General features: G+C 32.1%; 3 protein-coding genes across 3 annotated transcripts; all 3 read right to left on the bottom strand.

Annotated features, from left to right (window-relative positions):
* Positions 1-1,302: 1,302 nt before the first annotated feature.
* LOC115702926 (ferredoxin--nitrite reductase, chloroplastic) lies at positions 1,303-4,565 on the bottom strand. The gene is made up of 4 exons (XM_030630398.2): positions 3,750-4,565; positions 3,257-3,611; positions 2,602-2,890; positions 1,303-2,361 (listed from the first exon to the last, which is right to left on the bottom strand). The coding sequence occupies exons 1-4, from the start codon at positions 4,120-4,122 to the stop codon at positions 1,621-1,623; spliced, it is 1,758 nt and encodes a 585-aa protein (XP_030486258.2). The 5' UTR covers positions 4,123-4,565; the 3' UTR covers positions 1,303-1,620.
* A 2,367-nt stretch (positions 4,566-6,932) lies between these two features.
* LOC115702932 (glycoprotein 3-alpha-L-fucosyltransferase A) lies at positions 6,933-10,767 on the bottom strand. The gene is made up of 7 exons (XM_030630404.2): positions 10,042-10,767; positions 9,403-9,563; positions 8,918-9,159; positions 8,484-8,588; positions 8,150-8,306; positions 7,806-8,033; positions 6,933-7,503 (listed from the first exon to the last, which is right to left on the bottom strand). The coding sequence occupies exons 1-7, from the start codon at positions 10,432-10,434 to the stop codon at positions 7,248-7,250; spliced, it is 1,542 nt and encodes a 513-aa protein (XP_030486264.2). The 5' UTR covers positions 10,435-10,767; the 3' UTR covers positions 6,933-7,247.
* A 4,767-nt stretch (positions 10,768-15,534) lies between these two features.
* Positions 15,535-20,080, bottom strand: LOC115702321 (cold-regulated protein 27). Its single transcript, XM_030629771.2, has 5 exons — positions 19,714-20,080; positions 18,048-18,194; positions 17,647-17,941; positions 16,383-16,492; positions 15,535-16,280 (listed from the first exon to the last, which is right to left on the bottom strand). The coding sequence occupies exons 1-5, from the start codon at positions 19,846-19,848 to the stop codon at positions 16,140-16,142; spliced, it is 828 nt and encodes a 275-aa protein (XP_030485631.2). The 5' UTR covers positions 19,849-20,080; the 3' UTR covers positions 15,535-16,139.
* Between the last annotated feature and the right edge of the window lie 1,258 nt (positions 20,081-21,338).

Below are 21,338 nucleotides of genomic sequence, written 5' to 3'. Positions count from 1 at the left end.
ACCACATATTTTTCCACATACATCAGCTTCTAATCCAGGATTTGAGTTGAACTGTAATATTTTGGATTATATTTCATCTGAGCAAGATTTAATTCAATCTAATTGAACTGAACCAATTAAATTCAATCTAATTATAAAAAGTTGAATATCCAATTACAATTGAATTGAATTAAATGTCAAAAATTGGAATTTAATTGGATTAGATCAGTTATTACTTAGGGAAACTTACAAAAATACTGGAATTTCGGTTAATTTTTACAAAAATACTGTCACACGGAATTTTTTTCAAAAATACTGTATTTTTATAAATCAACAGTGGAACACAAAATTGAACAACTAAAACTAACCGTAGAACAACTAAAAACAACCGTGAAACAACAGTAAAAACTTAACATAGTACACAGTATAAAACTTACGCAGTATTTTTGAAAAAAAAACACAGTATTTTTTTAAAAAAAATTCGCCCCACGGTAAAAAAGTAAAAAAATTGAAAAAAATGTCAGTATGTGGTGTAAATAAACCTATTACTTATTCGATGTCAATCTCAAACTTCAATTAAAAATCGATAAAATCCAGTTATATCTAATACATATTAAAAAAATATATTTATTGATATATAATAAAAAAAATGGTTTGATTAAATTTTTATAAGTTTTATTTAATTATTTTCTTTTTGAATTTACAAAACTTGATTATTTTATGTATTTATTTTCATGATATTTTGTTTTATTTTATTAGTTGGTGTTGTTATTTTAGTTATTTCAAACTTTTTGTTGTATTAAACTTGTAAGGATGATATATTTTTATAGTATTAAACTTAAATTAAGGTTTATATATAGTTTTTAGGTATTTTTTTTATATTTTTAAGTTAATATTAAAAATTAACTGTGTAATTAAATAAACAATTAAGAAATCCAATTTAATTAGATTGGATGGGACAATAATTTTTCAAATCCAATTACCATTAAAAAAAGTTGGATTGAATTTGTCCAACCCTAATTTAAATGAGTAGTTAGTGTTTTCATTAAATAACTCTTTCCACATAACAACATAAGGCATGGCTGAAATATGAGCTACTATATGTATGAATTTACATGACTAAAATTTTAAACCCAAGGCAACCAGTAGAAGACCATTATTGATTATATTTATGGTAACTAAAGAAAATGTAGAAGAATATTGGAAAAATTATAACTATCCATCCAAGCAAATTATTATTACAACTAACATAATACATTTGAAACCTGAAAAAGAAAGAGTTACTAACCCAAAGACATAAATGGAAAATTTTAGAATAATGAATATTGAAAATAAATAACAGTTTTATTATTCTCAATTACTTTAAAAATTACAATTTTATTCCAAGCAAAAAAAGAAAACTTGGTTTCAATATCCTACTTTACATGCATAAGAAGTTTCAAACAGGGTCAATACAACAAAACAAGTGAGTGAAGTTGTTAAACATTAGCATAAGCTAATAATAAATAATACCCTGTGCTCTTCTTCATCATCATCTCTATTCTTTGAGGACTTTAATGTTTGCTTGTCCCATGAAAATTGCTGAAACTTTGGTAGAATAGAAGACCCCACACCAGATAGATATTACTAGTTAAGTTTAAATCACTCCTCTCCTTCTTCCCTCTCCCTAGGAACGGCCCCGAAATGGTTGATCAAAAGGTCAACAACAACAGGCACCAAGTCCTTACAAGGGACAGCTTTCTTGTGGAGTTCTCCCAAATGTGAGTCACTCCCTATTCTTCCTCCCAAGAAAACATCAGCTCCTTCACAAATTTTCCCATTCTCATCCCTTGCCATGCACCCCATAAAACCGATATCAGCCACCTGAACTTGTCCACAAGTGTTGGGGCAACCGGTCCAATGCATCCTCACTGGCCGAGTCACTGACACTTGCCTTTGCACTTCCTCTGTCACCTTTAAGGCTCTGGCCTTTGTTTCAATGATGGCTTGGCCGCAGAACTGGTTGCCAGTGCAGGCCACTAACCCCTTCATGAGAATTGGTGGCTCGGGTGAAAATCTGTCGTTTAGAAGAGGCTCTTTAAGCAAGGAATCAATCTTTGCATTCTCGATGTTGGGAATTATGATGTTCTGCTCTACAGTGAGGCGGAGTTCTCCTGAACCATACTCATCGGCTAGACGAGCTAGCTCATCCATGTCATCTGCTTGGACTCGGCCAACAGGAATGTGAAGACCAACATAGCTTAGGCCTTCTTGTTTCTGTGGATGAACACCTAGATAATCTCTCCTCTCCCATTGCTTATCAACAAGATCTTCAGAAGAGGCTCTCTCTAGTGTCTGTCCAGGCATTCTCTTCTCTACCTCTGACCTGAATCCTTCTACTCCCTGCATTTACATAAACAAACCACATAAACTTTCCTGGCTTAATTGATAAAACATTTTAAGAAATATGAGACCACTTTCAATTATGACTTGAAGAAAGTTGTTGTTGAAGTTCATTAACGAAACGGATAGTAATAATAATTAATTTCAAAACTCTTTTACTTGATTCCTGACATGATGCAAAATCATGACATCGAAAAGGTTTGGATTCTATTAAAGTCTAATCAGCATTAGACCACTCACAAGTTCATCGATCAACCACATCATTCTAGTCTTTTGTCTGTTGCCTCTGGTGCCAAGATCTCTATAGGCCTCGAGTACTGCTTTGCACACAGGAATAACATCATCTGCAGACACCCAGGCATCAAGAGGAATCGCCTCTTCGCATCGTTTGGGACTGAAGAAGCCTCCCACAAGCAAATTGAATCCAAATCGTCCATCTTTTGTGGCAGGCATGTAAGCAAGATCATTGATATGAGGGTGCTCAAAAAGATCATGAGTGCCCACAACACAAACATTCCACTTCCTTGGCCTGCATATAACCATAAAACTAACATTAACAGGTGCAAATAAAGAAACTCAATCAATATACACATTTAAAAGCTCAAGTGACTTAGATAAGTCAACAAAGAGAATAGATTTTAACTTCTTTATCTAAAAAGTACACAGCAATTGGAGATTCATAATGTAGAAACTAAATGTGAACATTTACAATGTCAGCCTTAGTCAACCGAATGAAAGCAGTAAATCACCACAGAAACCAACATTGACAACAAGTGAGTAAAAGTCTACTAGACAAATCTGATAAATTGTTCACTAAACCTGAAAAATGTTACATGAGAAGGGACAAGAGATTAATTAAATATTTCCTTGGTGCAGAAGGAGCTAAAGTACTTACAAGTTAGTGACAGTTGGGTTGCCACGAAAGTTGGCAGTGATGTATTGGGATAACAAGTTTGTGTAAGGCCTTGTATCAACAATCTCATCTGGGTCAACTCCAGCAAGAGGATTACCAACTGGGTTTCTCACATTATCCATACCACTCTGCAGGCTTGTCAAGCCAACTTCAGCTAGACCCTTAAGAATATCTGGTACATCAGGCAAAACTACTCCACGAATCTGCCAATTTTGCCTTGTTGTCACATCTGCACAACCGTCCTTTCCATATTTTCTAATCACACTAGCTAAGTACCTTGTCTGAGCACTTGTTGTGACCCCATTTGGTAGCTTTAACCTCATCATAAATCTACCATCTGATCAAAACATCATTCAAAAAAGAAAGCTAACTTTATAAACAAACAACTCAACAAGATGTCAAAAAGCTAAATCAGCCTAAGGATTTGAATTGAGTCAACAAAACCAAAAATAGAAATCTAAGTGTTGACACTTACACTGATGCTTTCTCCTGTGAAAGAGACCAAGCCACTTTAGCCTGACATCAATATCATCCTTGGTACTCTTAACCTTATCAATCTCTTCCATTGACATCTTAGCAAGGTCCTCAATTCCATTCTCCATGAAAAGCTTCATGGGCTCTTTCTCAATCTTCACTTTCTCCTGAGGATTAATACCTTGTCTGAATTTCTCCTTCAAAACCCAAAACCCATCTTTCTCCTCCACTCTTGGCTCCAACCTCGAGGCATCTACTTCCACCGGGGCCGCTGGTGGTGCTGCAGCCGGAGTGGTGGCTTGAAGCCTTGTTTTGTGGTTAGAAGAAGAAGAAGACAAAGGAAGAGATAAACAACGAACAGAAAGTGATGACATGGTGAAAAAAAGATTGAAAATTTGAGAAGAGAAAGTAAAGAAAAGGAAAGGTGGTGGTTGTTTATGGATTGGCAAGAGAAAAGGGTAAGAAGGGTTGTCATTTTTGTAGGCTAAAGGAGAGAGATTTAGAAGCGGTGAAGAGGGTCACAAAGGGTCTCTTGGGTGGTTCTAAAGGTCACCCCTTTCATATCAAAGTTTCAATCTTGAGCGAACGTGGTATTTCATCTTGACGGCGGATCGTGTGTGTGTATATATGTATGTGTTGTGTTTCAGTTTATTATGTCTTTTCCATTTTAACCAACTGACTTTGAATCGATCTCAAACCTTGTGTGTTTGGAAAGATATTGTGTAATTAGAAGTAATTAGATAATTTAGTACTGACTATGTAATTACAACCATAATTACACTGTAATTTTATAATTTAAGATAATTGAAAGGTTTTAATTGTACTATCTAATTCTCATGGTCTTGAATTGAGTGTTATTATACTTGTAATTACTAAAAAAATTTAAAATATTATTTTCTTGTATAATTAATAATTAACTAAACAAAATATTATGAATTTATATCTAATTATCATCTTATATTTAAATACATTTTGTATTATTTTAAAGAAAAATACTAAAAGGTGCTAATAGTATTTACTGTTTAGTACCACTTAAGTAGCATATCGAGTCTCATATAATTTAATATAATAATTTTTAGAAAGTATTATTAAACACCTAATAGAATTGCTTTATTTTAAAATATAGAGTAATTACTGGGCATTATAATTACTACTTTAATAATTATCTCACTTAGTAATTACACAATTATTTTTAAATACACCCTATACTTTTTCTTTCTTTTCTTGTATGTCCTTTTTATATTTGTTAATTAGTTTTGAGTCCTTATTTCATTTTTTTTATTGTGGTTTTGTCCTTACATACATGGACCAACGGTGGTGGTGGGGCTGACCCACATGATGTGCCACATGAATTGAATGGTAAACTATTTTCTGCCCCAAGTTCAAGTTGTTTCTAATTTTAAGTTATCTTCTTCTCTTTGTAAGTGTTAATAAAATTATATAAATACATTTTCATCCATTAATGTTTGACCTTTATTTATTCATGAGAATATCTATGTATAATTCTAAATCATAAGATATTTATTATTATTTAAAGAATTATTATCACTTTTCCATTTTGTTTGTAATATATATAGAAAATTAAAGAACAAGTTGATGGCACAGATGAGTGGTAAGGGTATATTCGATGAAGTTTCCTTCTCATCCAACCAAGAGCCACAAGCCCCAACTCTAAACCTATACAAAAATTATTATTATTATTATTATTATTATTATTATTATTATTATTAAAAAAGAAAAATCATAAAATTAAGTAATGAAAATTAAAATAATAATAATAATAACAAGGCCCCACTTCTCAGTCTCGACCCGCCGCAGCCAGCCACACTCCTTCCCTTGACTTTTTTTGCTTTTTTCTTTCTTTTTTTTTTTTTTTTTTTAATTTTGAATAATTGCTATTCTAGTTTTTAATCCTATTTTCATAATCTATGTGCTGTTTTGTTTTACTTTTCCTACTCTCTCATCATTCACTGAATCTCACCTCATCTTTTATATAATATAAATTAAAACAAATATACAAAAACCAAACAACTAATAATATCAAATATTTCTACTTCCTCCTTAACACTTAATGGCACATTTACTATACAGTAATCAGAATCGGAATAAATTAATGGAGAAATGTAACGGAATAAATGAAAAATAATCGGAATCAATATTTGTAATATGTTGTTTACTAAATTTTTTTAGAAATGGAATAGTTGTGATTTATCTTGTTTACTTTATTAGGAAACGTAATCGGAATGCTTAAATTGACTAAATTGTCCTTTTGAGTTAAACTATATTATATGGTAGTTATTTTGCAAGACATATTTTAAAGGATAAAATTGTCATTATATATTTAATATTAAAAAATAAAATAAAAATAATAAAAATCCATTACCTTTAATGGCATTTCTTATAAAATTGGTGGGAGAAGTTCTCCCTTTCTTTTCTCCCTTATTTAATCAACTTCTCCCTTTCCTAATTTTAATAATGCAAGTAAACAAATATAAGGGAATGATTACCTTACTATTGATTCCCATTACTTATTAGTAAACATGCCATAAGAGTTAAAGATATATATTTGTCTTCTCATAATGTTGCCTAAAAATCAATGATGTCAACTTTGGGGTAGGCCATTAAGTGTCCATCCCATTCAAAAAAAAATATTGTTAATAATTTAGATTTTTACAGCAAAATAACTTTAATATTTATAATTATAATTATTACACATAACTTTACTTAAAAATGAGTAAAAATACTTTACTTTACGATTTTATTGCAATCGTACTATTTTTTAGTTATCAGTGTCAACTCAAAAATACGTGACTATATAATATTAAACCATGTATTAAATAAGCTAAAAAAGTATATCATCACGCATTTTTAAACTGCCATTTAGTAATTTAATTAACACTTAACATCTAAAAAAAGTACGACCACAACAAAATCTTAAGATAAAGTACTTTTACTACCACTTTTTTTTAATAAAATTTTCTTATTACAAATCTAGAATAGAATACTACAAATCTAATTACAACAAAGAAATCACAACATGCTAAGTTGATGGACTCTTAGCAACAAGTCTTTTCTTCATCTTTTCTTTCTTAAGAGGAGATGGTAAACACAGAAGAAAATTTCTTTCATAACCACATGGCTAGAATGAACTAACTAAGCAATCTAAAATGGTAGTAGAGAAATCTTCAAAAACAATGATGCTAATATACTCCAACCAAAAGGAAAATAAAAAGTGAGAGAAGAGTGGAACCTGAGGTTAAGTATTTTCTTCAAGTGAAGGATTCACAATAAAGGTACATCAATTGGTTTATCCTCTTAAATAATATGCCACTTGTTTGTAGTTCACTAAAATTCTACCAATCTGATCAGAGGTAACAAATATGGTTTACAAAGAGGGTCAAAACAAGAAAAAATCACTTACTACTCTGCTCCAAGTTTAGTAACAAGTGCTGAAAAATGCTGAACTTTTATGAAAAAAAAATGCAGAGACTTGTTAATCCTAAACAAAGATTACTTCAAACTTGGCGCAAGGTTTGTTTTCCACGTAATTTTTGAAATCGGCATCTCCTTTAAACCTGAAGGTATACAGAGCTTGCCTCTGTGTCATGCCAACAGGATGTATTCTGTATACTTTAAGTTCGTTTCCTCCTCTTAAGATTTCGGGTCTTTCCTGTTTCCATACCGGAACATGCTTTAGAGAGTTAAACTTTGTGAGCACTGCAGATTCCAATGCTTCCAAAGTCAGATTCCCAGCCCTGCACAAAAAGAGTTTTTATAAGAATCCATAATATCTGAAATTTCAACATATAATGGTGTGATTTGAAAAATTTTACTAATTTTGTGCTCTAACATTATCTTTAACAAAGAAATAACCACACAGATGCACGAGTTTTCATTTCCCAGCTTCGGGGAGAGCACATAAGCAACCACAAAATATTAATTTAAATAGAAGTGATGAAATCACTCAATTTAGCTGAGATACTCCTCATTTTAAAATTACTGCAGTTTTGAACCTTCAACCATAAGTGCATACAAAGGAAAACATATGAAAGGTTACCTTAAGAAAACAGATTCCATCTCAAACCTTCCTCTTTCTCGTACATACAAGTGATACACAGTTTCTGGTCCTCTGGTGCACTTGCAAGGTCGTCTCTTGAACCTTGGGCCCTTTTCTTCTTCATCTCGAATCTTTGTTGCCAGGTGAATGCAAAGTCGGCATGATGAATGAACTGCCGCCATATCAACAAGGGCCTTGAAAGAATCAGATGGACCTTCATATTTCCACCTAACCAATTGAAACAATATTGTTAATTAGACTAAGAACAAAAAACTGAAAGTCGCGAATTATGTTCTGAAAAAATAAAAGCCCCTATCATACTAAATGGTCATTATATTGTTTACCTGAGAGTCTGATTATATGCTTCCGGGTTTTGTGAAAGGAATTTCATTGTCTTTGCAACAGACTCAACATCACTGAGCTCCTTAATATGCAATATTGAACCAGGAGCAGGAGCAAAATCTTGAATATTAGGAGCACCAATTACAACTGGCACAGACCCTGTAAAATTAGAGCATTAAAAAGGGAAAGATGTCAATATCATCATTATCAAGTCGGAGTATGATAATAGTTTCATAAATGCTAAAAGCTCCAACAGCTTCAATTTATATGTTTTCCAATTATACTTTCAAAAGACAAAACCAACAGAGAGAATGGGGAGCAAAAATGTTTTCATACCAGCGACAAGAGACTGAAAAAATTTCTCCGTAACGTAATCCTCCTCATTGGAATTCTCAAAAGCAAAACTAAATTTGTAGCGTTTCAGAGTTTCTACTTTGTCCACTGCAAGAAGGTCAAGAATAAAAAAATTATTCAACACGCAGAATTCTCCATGAGTATATCCTCTTTAAGGAACCAAAATATATACCATCAACTCATAAAGCCAGACACGTTGCAAAGCTAGGAAATCATACAATCCAACAATAATATAAGCAGAAATCCATACAGACTCAAAATCACAAATTCAAACGGCACTGATATTGTGATTTCAGATATAACATACCCAGAACACATATAAATAGTACCCAAACAAAACTTCACCATGTCCAGTTTCATTATATAACAATTAAAAAAGACATTAACTAAATACAGCACTGAAAATAAAACTGTACCTCTTCCATCATGGTTTCTATGGCAGCCCCCATAAGAATCTATCGAAATATCTAACTTTTCAAGGGTTTCAAGAGCTTGCAACCGGAAGTTGCGAGCACCACAATTGGAAATAAATGCAGCTGCAAGGGCCTTCTCGGTCTTTGGTTTCACTGGTGCCATGATATCATACTCAGCCCAGGAAAAGTATCCAACAGGAACATCAGATGAGAGACTAGTTGTCATAACGATATTATAACCCTTCCTAAAGCACATTAAATTTAAAAAATTAGATTCACTAATTTCATATGAACCAAATTTTACAATCTACTACGGTGATTCTATATTAGAAACTCAAAGCAGCACCTCAGTTGATACAATAAAGCAAGACATAATAACGAATGAACTAATCAAAGTGTTGCTACAAAAAAAGAGTATTGGGGTTACAAATCAACTAAACAAGATTCTCTAAACTACAAAAAAGCTACATTAGATTGTGCTTACCCACCGTCGTGCCTGTTCAAGATCGTTCTCTGAATAGTATTGAGCCGATTCCATAGATCGAAGAACACTAGCTGTTCCAACTTCTTGAGGTGTACCAAAAGCAGCATCAGGTTTCATACTAGAATCAAATCCAAAATGACATCCTACATTGCATGAGTTCCAATCCTGAAGAGAAATTTTTATTCACTTAAGAGAAACATTTATGTATGTATGTATGTATGTATGTATGTGTTTGTGTGTGTGACAATGACAAATCACATTGCTTTAAAGTACTCAGTCTCCTAAAATAGATAGTTCAACTTTAACTAAAGCTCCAAAAAAAAACAAATCTTTGGATTTCTGAGACTTTAAAACTCCAACATAAGGGGAAAAGTTTTAAGGATACTAAGTTCATACGCAAAGAGAATTAAAATATAAAATGCAAATAATTTAATACTATCAATTCTTCCAAAACAATACATCGTTGGAAATTTTATGAGCAAAGTCCATCTGATCATGAAACAGTAGTATATTCAAAAACTCAATATCATAAAACCCATTAACATCCAAAGCTTACACAAAATGAAGTCATACAAATTTTTGATCATACAAGCAAGAATATGTAATTTCAATTACACTAATAAAACCATATATCAGTAATTACCTGTTCGCCACCGGAAACCAAAACGGGTTGCTTTGAAAAATCCCTTGAATAGTCAACGGCGTCTTCTCTTTCAAGCCAGGCCTCACAACCATCCAACTCCAAATTCCGATCGGCATGTATCAAATCGAGACCAGAGCTCTCGATCTCAACCCTCAGTTGATGAACAGGTGGAGCCCGAGAGAACAAGTCGGCCCATGAATCCACCCTAGCAACGTTCTTAGCCATGTCGAGACGACCCAAGAAAGCGATCTCTGATATAACAACAAGGGCAACAAAAAGAGGGAGGAAATTGGACCATTTCTTCCTGTTAATCACAGGAACACCATTAGAGACAGGTAAAGCATCTTGGGTCGTCCCTGTTCTTGACCCTCTTTGGCTAGCGAAAATACCCATCAATAAAAAAAGCCTCTTTTGTCTTCTCCAAAAGAAAAAACTTTAAAAGGTTTAAGAAAGAAATAGAAACGCAGAAGAAGGTAGGCTAGAAGAGGTTGAGATTGTATAAGAGAAGAGCCATGGATGGATGATTAGAGAAGTGGAGAGTTGTGTATGAGGAAGGAGGAAGGAGGTGGAGACATAGTAAAAGGAAAATATGAATATTCAATTTATGTAATTGGAAACAAAAGGCAACGATGTGCTTGGCACAACACAACACACACAAGCCTTCTTCTAGAAAGACTTTGGCTTTTTTTTTTTTTATATATATAACTAAAATGGGGTTTGATCCAGTAAGGGTGAGCAACGATCGGTTTGGTCGGTTTTTTACACAAAAGAAAATCCAAAATTCGGTTTTCGATTTTTATGGTTCTAATCCGAAAACCGACCGACCATTATAAAAATATAAAAAAACCGACCGTTTTAATCCACGGTTTAGTCGGTTTAAACCGACCAAACCGAACTTCATTTTTTTTTTAAAAAAAATAAGTTTTTAAATTTTTTATTATTATTTGAAAACTAAAAAATTAAAGTATTGTATCAAATATCATATAATTTAAAAATAAAACTTTCTTAGTTAAATAAATAATGTAAAATAAATTTTTTTAAATTTGTTCAAATTATTTATGCTACTAATATGGTAATGAGTTATATTAAAAAACTAGTATTATTTTATGAATGTGTGTATATAATACGTAAATGCATCAAATTATAATGAAATAAAATAATAAATAATTGAGACTTTAAATAAAAAAGATATAAGTAAACTTAGATTAATAAAATTGTATATTAAATATGTACAAAAATAATATATATTATATATAATATATATGTTCGGTCGGTTTTCGGTTTAATCGGTCGGTTTGCGATTGACACTAAAACCGACCATGTTAAGGCGGTTTTAACCGAAGGCGGTTTTTTCGGTTTTCGGTTTTTTCGGTGTCGGTTTTTTCGGTGTTCGGACGGTCGGTTTATTCGATTTGGTCGGTTTCTTGGATTTTTTGCTCACCCCTATGATCCAGATTCCTTCTCCACCCTTTCGGTTATTTTGACAATCTCGAAAACTAGGTGTGAGTTGTAAGAATCTTATATTTTAGTTTTTTTTAATTGGATCATCGGTATTTATTATAAGAGTTTTCGTCGCACAAATAGTACCGCTTACAATAGCTAGACTTCTTGACCCAAGCAAGAAAAGATGTCAATAAAAATAATCTATTTCACTGCACCACATAATACCTAGTATAAAGGCTTTAGCTTGGATCAAGTATTAATTGAAGCTTTTTTTTCTATTATCATTTGCTTGGCCTTTGGAGGCTAAAATTTATTGTGGCAGTGTCATCCTATATGTAAACCTCGAAGGGATGGATACTAATAGCCCAGTTAAGGTATGCTGAGTGTTAAGGCCCCTATAGCTATGCAGAGGGTCAGCCCAAACAATTTGAGAGTCTTTGTCAAAAAAATTAAAATTTAGTCTTTTATTAAAATATATATATACATCAATCAATACTTCATAAATTTAATTTTCAAAAACAAAAAATACTTTATAAATTTTAAAATAGACAAAAAATTTAGAATTATATGTATTGGGATCATAATTTTTTTTTTAAGTGCTAAGTGCATATTTATTGTTATGAATATTTATTATGTATATTATACATTCTAAAAAATATTTACTATATTATATATAAAGAGATAATAAAAAGGAAACCTTTTAATATAAGAGTCTTATGTAGTGATCCAAATTATTATATACTTAGGTTGGCCCTGGCTACGTGATTTTTGAGATTGTTAAAAAAGATCGAAAGAATAAGAAAAGGATTTATAACAGGTGATCCTTTTCTTTTAAGCAAAGAAAATATAAATACATTTCTATTTTGTTATTATTATTTTTTTTTTAAATGTGGAATGTTATTATTATTATTTTTGTTTTTTATAAAATAATTATTTTTATATGAAATATTTTTTTTTTATTTTTAATTTTCATCTATCTATTACATTTTAAGAAAAGTATATACATAAAATAAATTAAATAATGATGATGGTGCACATTTTATTTATTTCATTTTGTGAATATTATTAGTCTATTTATTTATTATAGTGATGCACATAATCTAAATATTATTTGAATATTTTTTCTATCATTAGAAAAAATTATTTGTAAAACATTCAAATTACAATCCAAACATAAACTTGTTTAATTTAGTAGTCTATTGATCATAATAATAAACTTGTTTAATTTAGTAGTCTATTGATCATAATAATGAACATATATCAAACAAACTTTCTTGTATTTTCTTATGCAATATATAAGATAAAACTTTTTAAATAACCAAAATTATTTATTTTTTAAAAAATAACAGTGTATCATTCTACACCAAAAAAACAATGTCAGTACCCGAGTCCCTAAAAATAGGGCCCAGCGCTCAGGTTGACAATTAAGTTGGGACGCTGCCTTCAATTGCTCAAATGACAAATCTGATGCAACTATTGAATCCGACATGGTCAAAAACGGGAGAGGAGACCCCATTCTTAAGTTCAGAAGCCTTAAAAGTATCAAAAATAGAATCACGAAAGCTCAGTTTAAAAGTTCCAACGCCCAAGTCAACAAATGGCCTAGTTCGTTGGATTCTGCTTATCATAATCTGATGTTGTTCTACTATCCAACTAGTTTTTCACAAGTGCAATAATTCATGAAGTCAGAACAAACAAATTCACAACTTCAATTTTTTGGCAAATTGACTCACTCGGAAATCAGAAATTTCGAGTCTTCCGTTTTCGCAAAACAACATCTCCAAGAACTAGTGACCAACTTTGCCAAAACCTATAAATGGATTAAGTGGTGTCAAACTATCACTTAGGCATCTCAAAGGACACCCATTGGATGTTTTTATACTTATACAACATCTAGGTTGACATTTTGATGTCAAGCTGGGGGCTGGGATGTCAACCTAGGCATTAGATATCAACCTGGCGTTGGGACCTAAACTGCCTTTAGTAAAGCAGTGATAACTCACTCAATTTTTATCTGATTGATGTTATTCAACTTGCGTTTTAAAGTTATTTAAACGCTTTAGCAAGTCATCTCTCCTACCCCAGACGTGATTATGAAGCTATCGTCATCAAAATTCACCTCAAGGGGGTTACGAAAATAAGCTCTAGATAACTCGTAGTGGGACCTGTCGGGCACCAAAAATTGGCCATCACTACCAGAAGCTAATTATCACTGTTAAATCATCATCAATGGTAGAAAACATTTTATTTGATTTTTTTTTCTATTTTCGTCGGCCTCTTTGACCTATAAAAAGAAAGCTCTCTTAGCTCATTTTTTACATTTCGAAAACTACCCACAAGATCATAGCTTCTCTCTCTAGAGTTTAGAGTTTCTAATACTTAGTCTATTACTGTGGTTACTATTTCGTGAAAAATAAAAACTCAAAGTAGATGTAGCCTCGTTACTATCGCGATATAGGGGTGAGCTACTATAAATTCTTTGTGTCTCTCTCTAAATTATTTACTTAAAATTATTAATCATCTTGCCAATCTAGAAAGTTTATATTATTTATTTTTCAGCCTCAACAATGTGATATATTTCCATCGATGTCCATGGGTATTTTAACGCTAGTATATTTCTCGATTTTTTTTAATTTGTGTCTTAAAAATTTAACGTAAAAATTTTGAAAGTATCACTATCATATTTAATAAATAAATTATATATATGTTTTTTTACTTGAAATAAATAAATTATATTATATGTATAAAAAAATTAATCTTTTTGTTTTGTTTTCTATTGAACTCTTTACTTTAATAATGCTAATTTTAAAAAGAAAATAAGCAAAATACCATATCAATCATGCTAAATCAACTGTTGGTATATGATATAAGAATTCATGCCTAATAGAGATGATTTGGTCAGATGAATTAAATGCCCAAAATCTTCAAATTTTGTTACAAAATGTATTATATCACTATCAAGAAAGAAAAAATATAAGATAAAAATGCAATTATGGCACAACCACTTAGCTAGAACTCACTCCCAAAAGATAGCCTAAGAAAGGAGAGTGTCGAAGTAGTTTTATACTACTAACTTAGCTAATGTAGGATCCTAACATTTCACACCCCCTGGAGCCGACATCCACGGTGGGGCCATAATCCAAAAATCATCATTTTCGCAACGTCAGTCCCACTTACGAGTGCATAACTCTGATACCACTTTGTTACATAACAGATATTTCACAAAAGTAAATAAGAATAAGAAGAATTTTATTGAATTAGTTAAAAAAATTCAGTTACAGGTTTCCAGCAGTTCGAGTCGCTTGGATCATTTCGAGAGTATCAATATTCAATTTACAATTTATCCACACTTAAAAAATGACCTTATATTTCTACTCTTATACAATAAGAAAAATTAAAATTTTCTTCTTCTCATAAGTACCACGTTAACTTTTACTGAAACATCAACACTATTTATTAAAACATTTCTTAATTTTTTAAATAAACTATAATAAGCGGCGTAACAAATCAAAACTAATATTTTATAGAGTTAGCTGGATTGTAAAAGAACAAAAATAAAATTCTCAAGTTTCTAAACATGGGGATTCACCTAAACTTCACTCCACCCTCACCTTGTTGTGTCATGTTGTCACGTCAATAATGATTGGTTTATAGTTCCATGTTATTGTGGCTATTATGTCACCTTTAATTAAACAACATTCGTGGATATGTTACACTATCTTACTATCTTTACACTTTACCTTATTATTAAAGATTTTGTATACCCAAATAAGATCTTATTCACAGAATTGAAAATTGCATTTTTAAAACTGTATCATCAACTAATACTCGCAATATAATGATAGATTCATTATTTTACTTTTCATTCATTTGTATTCCAATCCACAAAGAAATAGACAGAAGGAGGCCACACTGCTTGAACGTAGGAAAGAAAGAGTGGGAGATAGATATTACACTAGATCAATAATCTGTTTTTATAGGTGAAAAAAAACAACAAAACACATTTATAAGTATAAAAGTTTCATTAAATAAAACTAATGCGATGTGAAAATGTTAAGCAGATAGATAGCTTTTGCCACAGAAAAAGAAAAATCATCTCAGTAATTAGCCAAAACTAATCCAATAGGACATTCATTGCATTCCCTGAAGGAGGAATTTAAGGGCATCGAAGAATAAAAAGCATATACAATGACAACATCATTGAAACAAACTAACTTAGCCATACAACCAATGAATTGATTTCTCATCTTCTAATTCTATTACATGTTGCTTCTATCAGAATTACATTGCTACAAAATTGAAGGAAGGAAAACTTATATCGAATTACTAACATTCAGAGTTGTATATTCATCTACTCATATACTATATTATATATATATATTATGCAACCATACATACTATGTATAACCGTATAAGGACATGACTCCAGTATATACAAATTCTTTGGCCTTGAACTTGTGTGGAACACTTATAACCTTAAAAGGCAACAACATTCATCCAGCAGACGATTTCAATTGTAGGGTAGCTATATAGGGTTGTTGATTTGTTTCTCGAGAAAGGTAGGGAAGCTAAGAGGCTAACCTTAACTTTCTTTTGAGCTGTGTCATTGTCAATCGTAACATCCCAAGCTTCAAAACCAAGATCACAAATCACTATCAGCTTCCTTTCAAATAATAGTGACTGTTAGATTTTGGGCAGACGTAGTTTTCAGGGTGCTTAGAAAGCAATTCACGGCGTCCTTGTTTGTTATTGGCAATTGAAGCATCTGCTGCGTGGAACTTGTTTGATGGCACAATCTGAAAATGTTAAAAACAAGTGAGTTCTCCACTCCAATTATAAAGATTGGAAAAATTTATTCCACCAAAATTATGTGTTTCAGTGCTGCAAATATTATTTACTTGATCACTTTTGGAATCATCGCTTGCAGCAGTCTTCAACCTTTTCACTACAGATTCACAGCTGAGTTTCTCTCCAGAGTTATCCTCCATAAAATTCTGATCAGAAACCTCTGAAGAATTAAAAAAAAAAAGAAAATACATTATTACAAATTAAATAACTGGAACCATAAGCCCAAGAACTGGAAAAACTAAAGAATCAACAACTACAAATGTCAAACACCTCAGTTTCTTATGGACCATTACATTTAGTTTCTGAACATGAAACAAGTCATGACAACTATTTCATTAGCGATGATGACTAAAAAAAAAGACGCATATTATGACGTGAAAAAATACCTAGGGAATTATCAAAAAAAGTAGTCCAGTAACTACATTTAAACAATTAAACTGTGGTGCAGATATCTTAATTTAAATTCCCACTCTTTCGCTTCTGATGTAAAGTCCTGCCAACACACTGACACAGCAATCATATTAAACTGTGCCCAAGGAAGCAACGAACAGTAAATGACCTTCTAATTTTAACTAATTAACCAATGGCACCACACTTAGGAGAAGAGAACACTTTAAAAGAGGAATTGACTTTATCACATATAATGCATTACCATAACCCAATTAGCATTGTGAGTTAAATGACGTGGAACTTTCACCATACGCTAGCAATCAATGCATTGTATGAACTAATGGACAACCAAAAGAAAACAAACTGTATATAATGCCAAAGGCTTATTATTAATGGTTAGTAGTACCAATGAAATTAAAATTTACAGCATGGAAGATAATGTGTAATAGGAAATGAAGGTAACATTTCTACCATATGTCTAGAAAATAGTTTAGCATGGAATATTGAAATGACTTCCTACAACTATATATGAAATATGTATATATATAATATACATACACATACATATCATGTGAATGTATGTACAGAAATGACAACAGAATTTGGGCCCAAACAGTATAACCAAGTACTTAAAGTTCTTTAAAAGGCCACTGTGTAAATTAACCAAGCCACAAACCAAGGAAAGAGGAAGATGAAAATTGTACACGTGGATAGGGAGGTTGACCTCACATATAGTCTTAATGCAAAGATCATGAAATACTATAAATAGAATAACCAAGACTTAAAAATTCATGCAAAAGAAGGCTCACAGAGAGTGAACAAATATACAGAACAGGAATAGAAGTTTTCTCTTTATTAGCTACTTGGAAGTAAAAAACTAGAACAAGATAGAGGTCTTCAAGATAAATGAAGTCAGAGAGCTACCTGCAGTGCTGTCAAACATATCTTGATGGCATTTGTGACATACAGGATTATGCTTTAAACCATTGGTTGATCCACATACGCATACCAGCTTCCCTCTTAAGTGGATTTCATTGCTACAAACTGCAATACGTCCTTGAGAATCAGGACATGCTAGAGGGCGACGTTTGTTTGAATTACTAACATGACGAACCCATTGATTATCCGCCACTAAGTGGGACTCAGTTGTGCGACTCAACAAAGATCCTTTCTTCTCGTAGTTGATCTTCTTCCAACATCCATCCCCAAGCACCACAAACTGCAATTTTATAATTTATTACAAGGTAAGCAGCAGGGAAATGGAAGCAAGATCATATTTCTCCCTTTCACAAATCAGGACTGTGAAGCAAATTTGGCTGCCAAACCTGGTCGGAAGAATTTCGCTTGCAAGAGTTCTTTTTCACGCCCCCGCCACCCAAACAATTTGAATTGTATAACTCATCTACAAAAGATGCTTCTAATGAGTTAAGATACATACTGTGCTTCTCATCTGTCCACTCTTTGGGTTTGCCCTGTTAAGACCAAGATAAATATATTTTAGAAAGAGGGCTAAGGTATGAGTTCATCATTGCATTTTCTGTGAGGATTTCTTAATAAAAACAAAGAACTGAGAAGTTGAATAACTTTCACAGCTTTAACAAGTAATATTTATTCATCATATTATCTTTCTATTTACAAAGCTTCCTAAAAGCAAGATCTAGTATCCCAAAAACATACTTCTATTTACAAAATATAATATCAATTTACCAACAACTTTTTATTATGTCCATATAGCACCTTAAACACCATAGCTTCATTATTCTCCTTCTTTGTTCGGATAGAATGTCAACTTTATACATAACAGCATGCACATGAAGGAAGAGAATCACATTATAGGTTATGCTACAAGGTCCAAGATTCCCTATATCAGATAGTTAGTTTTGTCCATTTTCAAGAGTCTGATCTTACATTTCGTCACACCCCATCGTCTTTGTTGATAAACGAATTCAATATCAATGAGTACTTTCGGTTAATTTTTGAAACAGGTGAAAGAAAGAATCATCTCAAAATTGAAATACCATTTTCACATTATCAACAGTTAGCATCAAATCCTTAGTGCTTACAGAAAACTAAGTTACACATTCTTCAAGTCCAGTAAACTAAACCATAAAACGTAACTATGCAGCGTCAATCAAAAGCAATCTTTACCAAAATTAAAATTTCAAAGTGGCTCTTCGAACTCCAACCTCAAAGCATACAAAATGTAAACCAAAGTATAAGATTGGGCAGATCATAAGAAACAAAGAATCATTGCATATTTCCACTGATAAATTCCCATATTTACACAACATGTTCAATTATCGCTAAACTCATATTTCATCAATTGAACCGTGAAAAAGGGTTGTTTCGATTTCAGAAGCTGATCATACAACATTGCTAGTTCATGCATGGTGTACAGTCTACACATTTACAAACCCAACAAGAAACAAAAACAGACTCAAATTGCAGTTGGAATATCCCAAATGTGTTAATTATCCTTAAATTATGCAAAGGAACCAAGAGTTCGTAACATCGTAAAGTAATGCAAACGAGAAAGCTACAGCAGGTAATGAACCAAAACTGTAACTTTTGAAAAGAAAAAAAATAGCAATAACGTAACTCAATTCCAGATTTTAGATATTATCTTTCAAATATGAGATCTATGGTTTCCCAAATTCTTAACTGCAAATTATGTTAACATTACTTGAATAATGGTTAAAATATCAGATAGGTCGAACCAAAAACATAATAGCATGATTGAAAAGCCAAAATAACCATAAGGATAACCTATGTTGAGTAATAAATCAAGGGAGTGTACGGATTCCAATCAAAGCATACAAATTATCTCATTCCGAGTTCCGAACCTCAAATACTTCACACAAAAAAAAAAAAAACTGACAAAAACTAAAATCACATCCTCAGATATAACAACACCAAACACACAGTCAGAAGCAAAATTTGAAGAAAAAAATAATAATCAAGAAGATAACAAAGAAAATGAATGAAACCTACCTGTACTGCGTTATTAAAACGACGCCGGACATCTTTGCAAGTGTCGATGGTAATGGTGGACTCGTCGGAGTTCATCCGAGCCAACGCGGTTTGAAAACACTGATTCAAGCCGGGATCCGTAAGATTCTCCGCCATCTCCACGTTTTCACAAAAAATCGAACAAGAATTGCACAAATTCAGGTGTTCAAAAATGAAGAAACGTTCGTTGTTAGCAAAAATTTTGGCAGAAAAGCCCTCTCGCCCAAACAAGAGCCGACGAAGGAGGAAGAAGAAGAAGAAGAAGAGAGAGAGAGATGGGAATGAAGAGAGAGAGAGAGAGAAAAAAAGAGATAAAGAGAAAGAAAGAGAAGGCGGTGTTTGTGTGGTTGGACCAATTAAGTCTCCACATGGCGTCGCTTTTACACGTGTACGTTTCATCAGCACTTTGCCAGCTCAGCTCAGATAAATATCTTTGGCCAATGTTCAGCCAGATATTTTCTTTTGACAAAAAGCGAGCTTTTGTTCGAGAAAAATAGATATTCATGTAACTTCCCTACAAGAGGGTACACCATATACTCCGTGTAGCCGCGTCAGGACAGATATTTGTTTGCTTGATTGAAATGACAGGTGGCATGGAAAAGATAGGGTGCGGTCGGTTATATTTCCTGTTCCTGTCCAATCTTGATAAAAATCTTTCGGTTTTGACACGTTAGCTCTGAATGAATGTCCAGATTCAGATTACGAGTTACGACCCTACCTGAAAATGAAATTTCAAAAGCTTATTAACAAATTAAGGAATTTATTCAATTTACGAATTCAGATATTTAATTTAGGTTCTGATTTGAAAACAAACTAGAAAATTTCTACATTAAAAAGGAAAAGTGATGATTCAGCAAAAAAGAAGAAAATAATGATGATAATAAAATTTTAATTGAATGAAATTATAAATAAATAAATTAGTTTGGTGAAGATATTTTTATTGGAATTCTCAAATTAAATGATGAGAATAAGACAAAATAAGACTGTTGTTTTAGATGAGTACTACTCTCTTTTAATTCGGTATGTTATTTGTTTGAGCATTGCTATTAGGCACCAGTGGTGCCTAACACCTTTGCGACATGTCGCGTTGCGATTGGCTAGCGATACTCCCTAAAAACTATTATATTAAATTATATGGGACCCGATACTTAGTTGTACCAATAGCGATATTGACACATAGGAAGGTGCTAGGCACCACTGGTGCCCTTTAGTATTTCTCTATTTGTTTAGTTCATACTTTATAATAGGGTGATGTAATTATTAATTAATATTGTATTAATTAAAGTTTTAGAATGTATTAATTAATATTGTATTATAATAGGGCGATCTAATAGAATAAACTTTTTGACTATTTTATTTTGAAATGGAAGTAAAACCATTTTAATGCATGAAGAAGAAAAAATTAATGATTTTTTATCAATTTTTTTTATGCATTTTAAATTTTATTTTGTTTTATTCTTATTCATATTCTCATTCTCATTCTTGTTATCTCTCAGCAATGAAATTACTCCGTTTTCAAAAACAAATATAAAAAAATGATAGTATACGTTTAAAATTTAATTAAGAATTGTAATAATATATTATTTAGAACATTTTTAATAGATTAA

The sequence above is a fragment of the Cannabis sativa genome, chromosome X, assembly GCF_029168945.1.
Source record: "Cannabis sativa cultivar Pink pepper isolate KNU-18-1 chromosome X, ASM2916894v1, whole genome shotgun sequence".
NCBI lineage: Eukaryota > Viridiplantae > Streptophyta > Magnoliopsida > Rosales > Cannabaceae > Cannabis > Cannabis sativa.
This window is presented reverse-complemented; position numbering and strand designations above follow the sequence as displayed.

Excerpts from the sequence above, each read along its gene's own strand:
- LOC115702321 (XM_030629771.2), bottom strand. The coding sequence starts at position 19,848 with ATGGCGGAGAATCTTACGGATCCCGGCTTGAATCAGTGTTTTCAAACC. Across the intron at positions 17,942-18,047 it reads AGCGAAATTCTTCCGACCAG|TTTGTGGTGCTTGGGGATGG; the intron begins GTTTGGCAGCCA and ends ATAAAATTGCAG. Across the intron at positions 16,281-16,382 it reads ATGATTCCAAAAGTGATCAA|ATTGTGCCATCAAACAAGTT; the intron begins GTAAATAATATT and ends TAACATTTTCAG.
- LOC115702926 (XM_030630398.2), bottom strand. The coding sequence starts at position 4,122 with ATGTCATCACTTTCTGTTCGTTGTTTATCTCTTCCTTTGTCTTCTTCT. Across the intron at positions 3,612-3,749 it reads TCACAGGAGAAAGCATCAGT|ATGGTAGATTTATGATGAGG; the intron begins GTAAGTGTCAAC and ends TGTTTTGATCAG. Across the intron at positions 2,362-2,601 it reads TGTGGTTGATCGATGAACTT|GGAGTAGAAGGATTCAGGTC; the intron begins GTGAGTGGTCTA and ends ATGTAAATGCAG.
- LOC115702932 (XM_030630404.2), bottom strand. The coding sequence starts at position 10,434 with ATGGGTATTTTCGCTAGCCAAAGAGGGTCAAGAACAGGGACGACCCAA. Across the intron at positions 9,564-10,041 it reads TGGTTTCCGGTGGCGAACAG|GATTGGAACTCATGCAATGT; the intron begins GTAATTACTGAT and ends ATTTCTCTTCAG. Across the intron at positions 8,589-8,917 it reads TAGAAACCATGATGGAAGAG|TGGACAAAGTAGAAACTCTG; the intron begins GTACAGTTTTAT and ends ACCTTCTTGCAG.